The sequence below is a fragment of the Schistocerca piceifrons genome, chromosome 7, assembly GCF_021461385.2.
Source record: "Schistocerca piceifrons isolate TAMUIC-IGC-003096 chromosome 7, iqSchPice1.1, whole genome shotgun sequence".
Classification (NCBI taxonomy): domain Eukaryota; kingdom Metazoa; phylum Arthropoda; class Insecta; order Orthoptera; family Acrididae; genus Schistocerca; species Schistocerca piceifrons.
In genome coordinates, this window is record NC_060144.1 from 536,543,824 (window position 1) to 536,555,888 (window position 12,065).

The 12,065-nt window shown below is 41.4% G+C and overlaps 1 protein-coding gene across 1 annotated transcript; it reads left to right on the plus strand.

The window, feature by feature from the left end:
* Positions 1–224: 224 nt before the first annotated feature.
* Positions 225–11,535, plus strand: LOC124805158. The gene is made up of 6 exons (XM_047265636.1): positions 225–252; positions 1,457–1,567; positions 2,060–2,196; positions 8,446–8,510; positions 8,688–8,771; positions 11,367–11,535. The coding sequence occupies exons 2-6, from the start codon at positions 1,457–1,459 to the stop codon at positions 11,489–11,491; spliced, it is 522 nt and encodes a 173-aa protein (XP_047121592.1). The 5' UTR covers positions 225–252; the 3' UTR covers positions 11,492–11,535.
* Positions 11,536–12,065: the final 530 nt, after the last annotated feature.

Sequence of the window (12,065 nt, forward strand, 5' to 3'; positions counted from 1 at the left end):
AGAGTGACGTCAACACACTTTATGGCACGTCGGAACAAGATAAATATGAAGTACTGGAGGTGACAATTGACGGTCATACGGCGAAACAGGCACACAGATAAACAGACATTCTGTTAATGACGTCTGACGAATTCTCTTTAGTATGTTCAGCTGTTAGTGACATGTGGCTGCAGGAGAGAAAGTTCGGGACGTATAGTATAAAAAGGTGAATGAGCTCTCACAGTTCATCATTCGAAAGAGCAATCGTTAGCAGTAAGTTGCAGCCTCTTGTTCTTATACAGCGTTTATACTCTTTTCTCGTACTTCATTTCACGTATCGGAGGTATGCTGTTTCTTCTGAACAGGTGTTCTCGCTGTCATGAACGGACTTTAATTTTTCTTAGTATACTTTGGTACCAAACTTTTCGAGTCCTGCTGAAGTTCAATATCGAAGTTGCAGGAGTAAGAAACTTGAATACAAGACGATACTGAAGACCAGCCTAGAATTCCTACCTCTTGTGCGGAGGTGACTTGCCGTGAAATGTTAATGCTGTGTCTGAAGTGTGTATGTCCAGCGTAGAGCTTGTAGTGATTTGAGTCATATTTTTTATGACGGTAAGACAGGGTATGGAGAAATGCCGGCACAGGTTCTATTTCTCTCGAGTATCCCCAATGGGGCCATTGAAGTTAGCATCCCTTTGAGAAGAACCAATCGACACAGACAGTGTCACATCTGTATACCTCATGAGACACTGCGGAGATGCTAGACATTTAATCAAGGACGCTTCCGTGAATTCGTATCGTTAGTAACTGTTTACCTCGGGGGCCACTGCTGTCGCAAAATAATGCTTTCAAATTGACAAAACGTCTGCCCCTGGCCCGTAATTAGATTCACTCATGATCGTGATATCGACCTGTTGAGCCATTATCAGGTGACCGCTGCAACAATATAAATAGCTCAGACCAATTCAGATGGCCTTAACACCAATTCAGACTTCAGAATATACTCGTATACTGCTTTCAAACATATTTCATAAAAATGTGTTTCAAAGTATTTTTCGATGTTTTCCTTTTTTATAAAACTGTTAAGAGGGAAATTTATTCTTATGGATGAATGGTCATTAAGCAACTTACATCGTTACAACTACCAGTTTATATTCGCATTATAGGCAGAAATCGCGATTGAACGTAGTCATGCTTCGGAGACTTTGGCTATGAAAACAGTTCCCGCTATATCAGAGGACAGACGCGATATCTTCGCAACAAAAGTTCTGTAGAAAAAGTTTTCTCGCATAAGCGTTTGCTTCATCGCCCGCTTTCATAACTGCATTGCGCCGATTCTAATATCAGTTCTTACACAAACGAATATGCAGCAGTAGAATATACCTAAATATTAACCACTATAAGCGCATTCACTGACCCATTTTCCAGGACTGCAGTACGAAATTCTCACAGGTGGCGGCCTTTTGTTGTGCAGATGATGGTTTCCTCCATGGTGCTTCTGATTCCGCTGTTGTTCGCTGGGGCAGTTCTGGCCGACACCTGCACCCTGCCGGACGCCTCCACAGAGACCTTCAGCGTCACCACGGTGAGTCACCGTCACCTGGCAGTCTGCTTTTGGCCACGTGCAAAGCAACACAATACGCTTCGCCCCCATCATCTATTGCTGTGTACCTTAATGTGGGATCTGCACTTCCTTCGGTTGTAGTGTGGAACACAGTCCACTGTGCACATTGTTCCTCTCTTCTATGCCTTCAAATGCCTCTGAACACTATGGGACTTAACATCTATGGTCATCAGTCCCCTAGAACTTAGAACTACTTAAACCTAACTAACCTAAGGACAGCACACAACACCCAGTCATCACGAGGCAGAGAAAATCCCTGACCCCGCTGGGAATCGAACCCGGGATCTCTTCTATGGCAGAGTACCTTAATGTGGGCTCTCTAAATCCTACAGAGTACGTGAACTACAGAGAATTGTCTCAGTGTCCCAGCATTAGTTTCGAGTGCTGTTGTACGTTCTTTAAAATCAAGCGAGACATTGTAACTACAGCAGACGTGTTGTGCTTCGTCCGCAGGCCCACAAGAAGTGGTACCAGCAGTACCGCTACTCTTCGACAGTCCTGGACGCCCTGGGTTGCCTCATCCTCACACAGGACCCTGGCGCGGCTGCTAACCAGATGACGCTCAGCGGTGCCTTCAGCCAGGATCCATCGTGAGTACTTCCACACTAGATCTGTATACGACGTCCGTTGTTACGGTGACGGGAGTCTCTTACTATCAACTCAGCTAATGAGTGATTCTGCCTCACATTTGGCTTGGTGATTAAGCACTAGACCACAAGTTGAAAGGAACTTCCTGGCAGAACAAAACTCACTGAAAAACTGGGACTCGAAACCGGAATCCTTCCCTTTCGAGGGCAAATACTTCACCTACTGAACTATCCAGCATAGTTCATGGCCCACAGCGCAACTCTACTTTCATGAGCATTGCTGAAGCGCAGGTCTGGAAACCTTTTTAACTTGGAAAACAGCAACGTTAACTGTGATTGGGGCACCTTGTTCTAGAGCAGGTCTACCTGTGGCTCCAAACGTTCAGTGGTCGGGTTAAGACAAGGGCATACCGCTTCCGACAGCACATTTCCAAGTAAATGATTGAAGTTTCCTTACTTCGGTTTGTGGCCGGCTTTATTTACCTCAGCACCATGGTTCAAATGGCTCTGAGCACTATGGGACTCAACTGCTGAGGTCATTAGTCCCCTAGAACTTAGAACCAGTTAAACCTAACTAACCTAAGGACATCACAACCTAAGGATTCGAACCTGCGACCGTAGCGGTCTTGCGGTTCCAGACTGCAGCGCCTTTAACCGCACGGCCACTTCGGCCGGCCTTCAGCACCATGCTGCAAATAAATAGAAATTATAGATTTTTATTCTAGAAAAGAGAGAAGCATGTAAAATGTACAACCTATAGCAAAGTCTTCAGAGCTCATGGCAACGATGGCCCAAAGTGATCTAGGAAACTTTCCGAAAACATATCTTATTATGTCTTCTTCTTCATCATCCTCTCTTCGGGTAATAGGCGAAGTTTCCTTTAGTGGTACCCAACGTTGCAGTGATCTTCCTGTACAGGCGTTTGGCGATGTTACCGGCTGCGGTACCCATACTTGCAGGGGTCATCATTTAGCTCTTCTTCCTTGGCACTGATCTTTTTTAGCCTGTTAGTCTGTTACTCACCATTCTCTCTCGGCGTTCGTTCAGATTTCTCCTATACTCCACAGTTTATCATTTAGACTAAAAACTTTTAGGTCATCTCTAATATCGTGGCCACTTGGTCTGTCTTTTATTGTGCAAACCTTAACTCGTCTTAGGAATTTCATTTCTTGCGTCTGAATACGGCTTCTTGGTTTTTGGTAACCACCCAGGTGTCGCTTCCATAGAGCAGCGCGGGGATTGCGACCGCTTTGTAGAATTTTATTTGAGTGTCTTTCCTAGTTTTCCAGTTAAGATTTCTGTTAATTGTTCCACATACACGATTAAATTTACTGAGCTTAATTTCTATATATTTGCTACAGCCATATGTCACTTTACATCCTAGGTAACTGAAGTGGTTTACTTACTCTAAAATCTTTTGAACTAACAATATATTGGTTCTAGTGTGTCCTTTCCCCATGAAGGCCAATGTTATTTCTGTTGCTTTCTTAAAGTCAACTTTCGCACTTATTTGTTGCATTATTTAAATTCCTTTCTGAAGGTCCTCTTCTTTATCTACTACGATCACTGCATCTTCAGCATATAGTAAGTTATTTAAAAGACTCGTCCTGTCTAGGTATATACCTTTTTGTAATTCTATTTCCCTATTAGCATTATTTCGCGGATGTAAACGTTAAACAAAGTTGGGAAGATACAGCAGCTTTCCCATACTCCTTTGTTAGTTGGTATCTCATTAGACGCTTTTCCGTTGAGATCTAGAGTGATAGTTGTGTTCTAATATATACTTTTTATCTCATTTATTAGATGCTTTGGATCTCCACGATTCGTCGTTGTCTTCCAAAGTTTATTGACATTGTCAATAGCTTTTTTAAGATCGATGAAAACAATGCGTGTTTCTTTTTTACACTCACTGCGGTTTTGTATTACGTGTTGTAAAATAAAAACTGCATCTATCTTAGCACGTTCCTTCCTTAAACGTATTTGTTCCTCATGTAGTACTGCATCCAATATGTTTTTAAGTCTTTTGTTTAAAATCTTAGCACATATTTTGTTTGCTGAATCTAGTAAACTTAGTCCTGTATAGTTTCTGCGTAGGCTTTTCCCTCCTTTCTTGAAAATTGATATCACTCTAGCAATCTTCCAGTGCTTGGAGATATTTTTTCTATTCCAAAGTCCGTTTAAGAGACGTATCAGCCGTTATGTCATTTCTCCATATTTTAGCAATTCGGCTTTAATACCATCTCTCCTGCCACTTTTCTGTGCTTAAGCGATGTTGAGGCAGATTTTACTTCGTCAGGCTGCGTTTCATATGATCCCGTGTTATGTATTGTTTCAATTTCAGTATCATCATACATTGATACTTTGTAATATTTTATCCACTGTTCTCCTTAAATATTCTTTATTTGTATCTTCTCCTTCTCTGTTGTGTTTAAAGTTTATAAAACCCTATTTTTAGGGCCTTTCTGTCTCAAGTGAACATCATTCTCTATCTTAAAAATATATATATCCCAATGATCTTGGTGTGCTTTTCTGACTACACATTTAGCTATATTTCTTCTCTCTTTATAATACTGTCTTTTCACCAGTGGGATAGCCAATGTACTTCGCATATGCATCCTGTTTTTCTTTAACAGCTATTCTTATATGCTCATTCCAAATTTTTAGGCCCTTTCTTTTCCTTGATTTTTACAGAGGGCTTCTTCTGCTACTCTGCGTATCACGTTCTTTAGAGTTTGCCGTTCTCCTTCTATATTATCTTTAGTTTGCAAGTTTGCTAGATCTTTATTCAATCTGCTTTGGTAAAGATGTTTGATCCTGTCTTCTTCCAGGAAGTATATGTTATAAACGTTTTGACCTTGTTAATTACTTATTTGTTTTGTCGTTTTCTTTGATGGATATATGATGGAGAAAATGATATGACCTAGATCTTGTCCTTTATGAACTCTTGTATCGCTTACTTGACCCACTAGGTTATCATCTACTAAAATGGTGTCAGTTATGGGTCTAAGACTTCTACTGGCCCAAGTATACTGACGCATATCTTTCTTGAAAAGTGAGTTTATCTTTAGATTACTGTATGTGGCTAAACCTCTTAGCGTTTTTCCATTTTCACTACATATCGGTTCTGCAAAAGGCTCATTCGTTACTGACTCATTCGTTACTGGGGTTTTTCCTGCACCCATCGTAATAATCTGATCAGTAGCATTGTATTTATTCGGAGTCTTCTGAAGTTCTTTATAGAAGGTGACAGGGTCACCTTTTTTTTCCTTTTTGTGGTGCATATATGCTTATATTGGTGGCGTTGTCTCTTCTCAGTTTTAGTGTGACTATGAGTATTCTTTCGCTTGTGTATATGCAATCTTTGGTCTCTTTTTTCCATCTCTTACGCAGGAGTAATGTCATACCTTTGTCCGCTCTTTCATTTTGTTGGACTCCACTGCAGAATATAATGTAATCGCCCCCATATTTATTACCTCTCATTTCCATTTTTGTTTCTGTAATTGCTACAACATCGATATTCATATACGAGGGCAGTTCAATAAGTAATGCAACACATTTTTTTTCTCGGCCAATTTTGGTTGAAAAAACCGGAAATTTCTTGTGGAATATTTTCCCGCTTCGTCTCGTGTAGTTTCATTGACTTCCGACAGGTGGCAGCGCTGTACGGAGCTGTTAAAATGGCGTCTGTAATGGATGTGCGTTGCAAACAACAGGCAGTGATCGAGTTTCTTTTGGCGGAAAACCAGGGCATCTCAGATATTCATAGGCGCTTGCAGAATGTCTACGGTGGTCTGGCAGTGGACAAAAGAACGGTGAGTCGTTGGGCAAAGCGTGTGTCATCATCACCGTAAGGTCAAGCAAGACCGTCTGATCTCCCGCGTGCGGGCCGGCCGTGCACAGCTGTGACTCCTGCAATGGCGGAGCGTGCGAACACACTCCTTCGAGATGATCGACGGATCACCATCAAACAACTCAGTGCTCAACTTGACATCTCTGTTGGTAGTGCTGTCACAATTGTTCACCAGTTGGGATATTCAAAGGTTTGTTCCCGCTGGGTCTCTCGTTGTCTAACCGAACACCATAAAGAGCAAAGGAGAACCATCTGTGCGGAATTGCTTGCTCGTCATGTGGCTGAGGGTGACAATTTCTTGTCAAAGATTGTTACAGGCGATGAAACATGGGTTCATCACTTCGAACCTGAAACAAAACGGCAATCAATGGAGTGGCGCCACACCCACTCCCCTACCAAGAAAAAGTTTAAAGCCATACCCTCAGCCGGTAAAGTCATGGTTACAGTCTTCTGGGACGCTGAAGGGGTTATTCTGTTCGATGTCCTTCCCCATGGTCAAACGATCAACTCTGAAGTGTATTGTGCAACTCTTCAGAAATTGAAGAAACGACTTCAGCGTGTTCGTAGGCACAAAAATCTGAACGAACTTCTCCTTCTTCATGACAACGCAAGGCCTCACACAAGTCTTCGCACCCGAGAGGAGCTCAGAAAACTTCAGTGGACTGTTCTTCCTCATGCACCCTACAGCCCCCATCTCGCACCGTCGGATTTCCATACGTTTGGCCCAATGAAGGACGCAATCCGTGGGAGGCACTACGCGGATGATGAAGAAGTTATTGATGCAGTACGACGTTGGCTCCGACATCGACCAGTGGAATGGCACCATGCAGGCATACAGGCCTTCATTTCAAGGTGGCGTAAGGCCGTAGCACTGAATGGAGATTACGTTGAAAAATAGTGTTGTGTAGCTAAAAGATTGGGGAATTACCTGGTGTATTTCAATGCTGAATAAAACCCCTGTTTCAGAAAAAAAATGTGTTGCATTACTTATTGAACTGCCCTCGTATTTCATTATATTTGCTAGTTCTATCTCTTTTTGAGAAATTCCTGTGATATTCCAGATTGCTACTTTGACAAATCCGTCGATCCATTTCCTTTTGTCCTTTTTCATGGCTCTGACATTGACCTTCGAGGCCATCTTGTTTCCGAGCCTCCTTGGGGTATTAGGAGTAGTGAGTGTTTTTCGAGAGTTGGTTGCCTGCCATCTGCTCAACCCCCTTTCTAGGAGGAGCAGTATTTTCTTTCGGGGTTATCTCCATTAGCCGACATGTTCTTGTTATTTAAAGGCGCCAGAAATCGAGTCTTTCATCCTCTCCCGCTGACTGCATAAGGTACAGCCACTGTACGCTAAGCATTGAGTAGATGTCACGCCACTCACATCTTCTTGGACGTGGAAGTAGTAGGTTTTGTAGGCTGGGCTGCCATGAATTCTTCAAGATCTGAATCATTCATCAAATTTCAGTGGATGTTTCTCCTAGTTTTGATTCTGAACGGGTATCGGCAGCCTGAACAGACTCTCAGATCCTTTGCCAATTTTCGCCCATTATTCAAAGGAAAGGAAAGTGAAGGACAACATCGGGCTTCGACGCCTAATATCGCAGAAGTCTGACACTAGTAAATGGAACTAACGTCAGCTAAGCCCTCTCCTCCCCGAGAGGGATTACACTTTATCTGAAATCTCACAAATTGACCAGTCTGCCAGGAGCATTATTCCCGTCAGCGTAGCTCAGCCGAACATTAAGGCACACTAACTGTCCCACCAACCTTGAGGGGGTAGTCCATGGGGAGGATCTTAGCACGTCACTACAAAAATTTTATCCTTACTCTTCCAGAACATGATTCGTTTTTCGTTCTAGAAAGGACGTCTACGACGCTTGAGAAATCTCGACAAACGAAACATATTATAGTGCCTGTCACCTGTGATACGAAGGCCGAAATGTCCACATTATGGAGTAGATTCACCTTGATAACAGTAGATCACGTGATTTTACTTCATTTGGTTACCAAGTACACTTCATCAGTCGTCATCAATTTCTGGAGTGGCTAATTGTGTTGGAATGGATAAGGTGGTATAGAGAAAAACAACATTGAGAAAAAAGAGAAAGATGTAAAACTATTTTTAATCACTGTTACGCGATAATATTTTTACCTGGGGTGATATCTCCTGAGAGCCTTGGAGACAAATAACTACTTAAGTTCCACCTTAAGGTACAGTAGTGTACTTATTAGAAACGTTATATTTCCTCAGTAATAAGCAAAAGAAATTTACCTACTACTAAATTCGCTTTACTTTAATACATATTTGTTAGTATAATACATATACATAATACACTGCATGTACATAGTTGTTAGTATACTGCCTTACAGTAAGATTAAAGCTTGTTATGACCGCATCGTTTCAGAGCTGCTGTCACTGCCGACGTCACTATCGATGGAAACAGACTTCACAGTACCTACTACGGCACGTGTAAGTACCTGTCTCAGAGCTTGCTAACAGTAATGTATTATTTATTGCTCTACAGCGATGAGAAAACTGTAAGAATGTCTTACTTACGTCTGTATATGATACTTTTTCAGCTGTATCGTGTTTAATTTCATAATATTATATATGAGTTTAATATCAGTTTGACACGGTGTATTCCAGACGGTGAAATGTTGACTGCTGAACGCAACCTTGTATATGGAAGCGCGGACATCTTCATTGAACACTTCTGCATGGAGAGTGGCGGTAAGATCCACATATATGTCTCTCAGTTGTATTAATCAGCAGCCTGTCACAATGTTTAATGGTGGAGGTAGGTGTTGGCAACATCACTCAGGTTATTTGTGGTAGTTCAGGACTCTAGGATTCCTATCGTTCTCTACTCAGCAGTATTCGCTGACTCACGAATATTGTTGGAAGATTAGTCTACATAAGGAAACTGCCTTTCGACATAGTACATCATCCGTCAGTTAATCAATCTGTTAGACATTACCTACAACCCACAAGCAGTAAAATTTTCCGTAATTATATCCGGTCATTTCCAGATGATTAAGGAGTAATCTGACAGAAGTACAGCAATCAGTCGAAGGTTAGGTACGAAAAGCGTGGTTAGCTCTTATATTTCTAGTGGACTAATGCCGTATAGTAAAGATAGGTAGAAAAGTTCGGTTTACACCATTAGTGGCGAGAAAACTATATTAAAACATATTTTTTTATGCTGACACTAGCTGTGTCTGCCATTATTATGCGACAACAGTCAACTTTCATTGCAACTTCGTAAGATCTCAGATATTGAAGACTAAATAAATGGTTGCTAACGCCTGTTTCTGTACATCTTAATCCACTATGCAGTGTTTTTCGGAGGCTACTACTAACGTATTAACGGTTTCTGTTTCATTTGCGAATAATGTCAGCGCAGAACAACTCTCGGTAAACCCCCATGTGAAACTGTTTTTTTCTGATTTCACATTATCAACGCTATACGAACTTCATGATTTGGAGTGAAGACACACGTTTTTCCTAGGCACACTCTGTAGTTTTGATGTGGAGAGAGAATAGGTTCTCAAGGTTCATGAAATAAGACTCGCACTATATTTTGTATTGGCAGTGTGCTGCAATAAATTTTTTGAGGACAGATGGAACGTCATACCGTCAACATGAAACTGGACGTATTTACACCATGACAAAAGATTTTTTGCCCGCATTGTAAAGAGATGTGTCTATGGACATCGTGTCTATTACACCCTATTTCAAGATGGGTAAAATGATATCACTCAGTAGCATTTGTACCAAGTATAGACTTTTCATAGAGGATATTTAGTTTGGAAACTAACAAAATCAGAACCAATGTAGACGTAAATAGTGTGCCGGACAAAGAAAGTGAAGCATTCATGAGCGTAGGAGTAAACTATTTGATTACTGTCACATTGAATAAGAAGTTGGCAATAAGAACCCAATTGTCCATATGCCATTGCACTCTCTCTGATATTTGCGTTGGGAAAGATGGCATAAAGCAGCTCTATCCCCTCATGAGGCAAGATGAGTGACCACTGTTGTAACTGGTCGTTGATAGTCTGGGTACTGACACTGGGACGAAGTAAACATCCAAGCTGTCCCACACATATTCTATCGAGGACAGATCTGGGGATATTGCTGGTGACGAGAGAACTGCAGTCTAACACAAACAATTTACAGAGACTCATGCATGTGTGAAAAAGCACTGTCGTATAAAAAAAATCCCACTACAGTACTGTCGCATGAGAAGCAAATCATGAGGACGTAAGATGTCTATGACGTTTAGATGCGCCGTCAGAGTTCCCTCAGTCGCTATCAACCGTAACCATAATTCATACCCGATGTCTCCCCATATCACGATGTGAAGCGTAACACTGGTGTACTTTTCCAAAACGTTGGGAGACTGGGACTCCTCCCCTAGATCGCCGCCATATTCGCAGACAATGATTATCCACGGTAGTGCAGCACCGCGACTCGTCGTGAAACACAACAACACGTAAGTGATCAGCAGTCCACGGTTCCCACTCACATCACCACTCCAATCGCAGCCGTTCGTATTCTGGATTTAACGGCAGCTCAAGAATGGGACTCTCATTCCCTAGTAGGGTCTGATAATTTCTGAGCAATGGTACGAGACGAAATACAATGTTACTGCGATCCATTACTTGCTTCCGGACGGTAGATGCCAATATGAAGGAATTACGATGCTCCAGTTGCACGATGGGTAATGCTCACATTTGTCGGTCAGATGTGGTTGACTGGACTCTTGATTGTGATCAGGCTAAGCTCGCTCTCACGTTCTCATGCAGTCCAATATCCGTGCCCCAATTTTAGATGTTGTACAATTCGACCTGACGCCTGAAGAGAAATCCATATGGAGGCCCTCCGAAAGTCCAATAGCTGCTGATAACGTTGTGTTACACGATTATGTGTCCTTCCTTATGTAGCCCATCAATCTTGTTGACAACACTAAACACAATCAACAGTAATACACTCTGGTCCTATTTTATCAGTCTCAGGGAATTATTTGCATATTCCCTGATCGTGTGCACATGTACAAAATTACATTAACAATCGACCATTGGTACTTCTTTTCCTTTCAGGCGATATATAGACAGGTTTATCCTGATTAAGTATTCTTTATGCTACGATAAATATTTTAACAAAAGTAAACTACATGATTAATCAATTACTTACACATATTCTTTTGTATTGTTTTCTCTAAATTCCTGCTGTGTAACTTAAAATCAACTGAATTTGATGTATAATTTACATCTGATGTACAAAGAGCTGAACGGGACGTTTTCTTTTTCTAAATTTTTTCAGATGAAATGACTTTCATCTTCACCACTGCCGAGAATCCGAGTGACGATCTGGTCAACCAGATATGGGAAGAGGTCGACGCTCGCCCTGAAATCGATAGATCAAAATTCCAGAAAGTCAGTTGTTGAGTGATTCAGACCACTGATTGTAAATAAATGAACTTCAGTAGAAACTACTACTGTTTTTAATTTTACTTCCTAATCCTTAATTTTATTGATGCTGTTTTTCATGTAAGTGAGTAACATTAATTTCGACGAATCATGTTTCCCAGAGGAATGAACACCCCATTTAGAAAAGTTTCCCATGGTTATCATATAGACGGTTCTCTATTTGCCACAACATGGAGGAGGTTAAAGTTCTGCATAGTGTGTTCTCCCCGCGCTGCAGATTTGGCCCTGGATGTCTCCGAAACATTTTGATCACACCGCACAGCCATGTATATGTCATAAAGAAGATGCCAAGCGGGTCATACAACCGAACTGCAGACTCAACAGGACAATATTTATGAAAAGAAATGTAAAGCGTTTATACAGCTATACATGTTTCTGTCAACTTAGAAACCAGTTTTAATACTGAAACATAGAGAATTATTTGTATACTCAACAAACAATTGGCTGTTGTGTCGTTTTTAGATGCTGTGATCTCCCTTCTGTCACCTACAGCATCATAAAAAAAAAAATAGAAATTGAATGGGAGTTATTC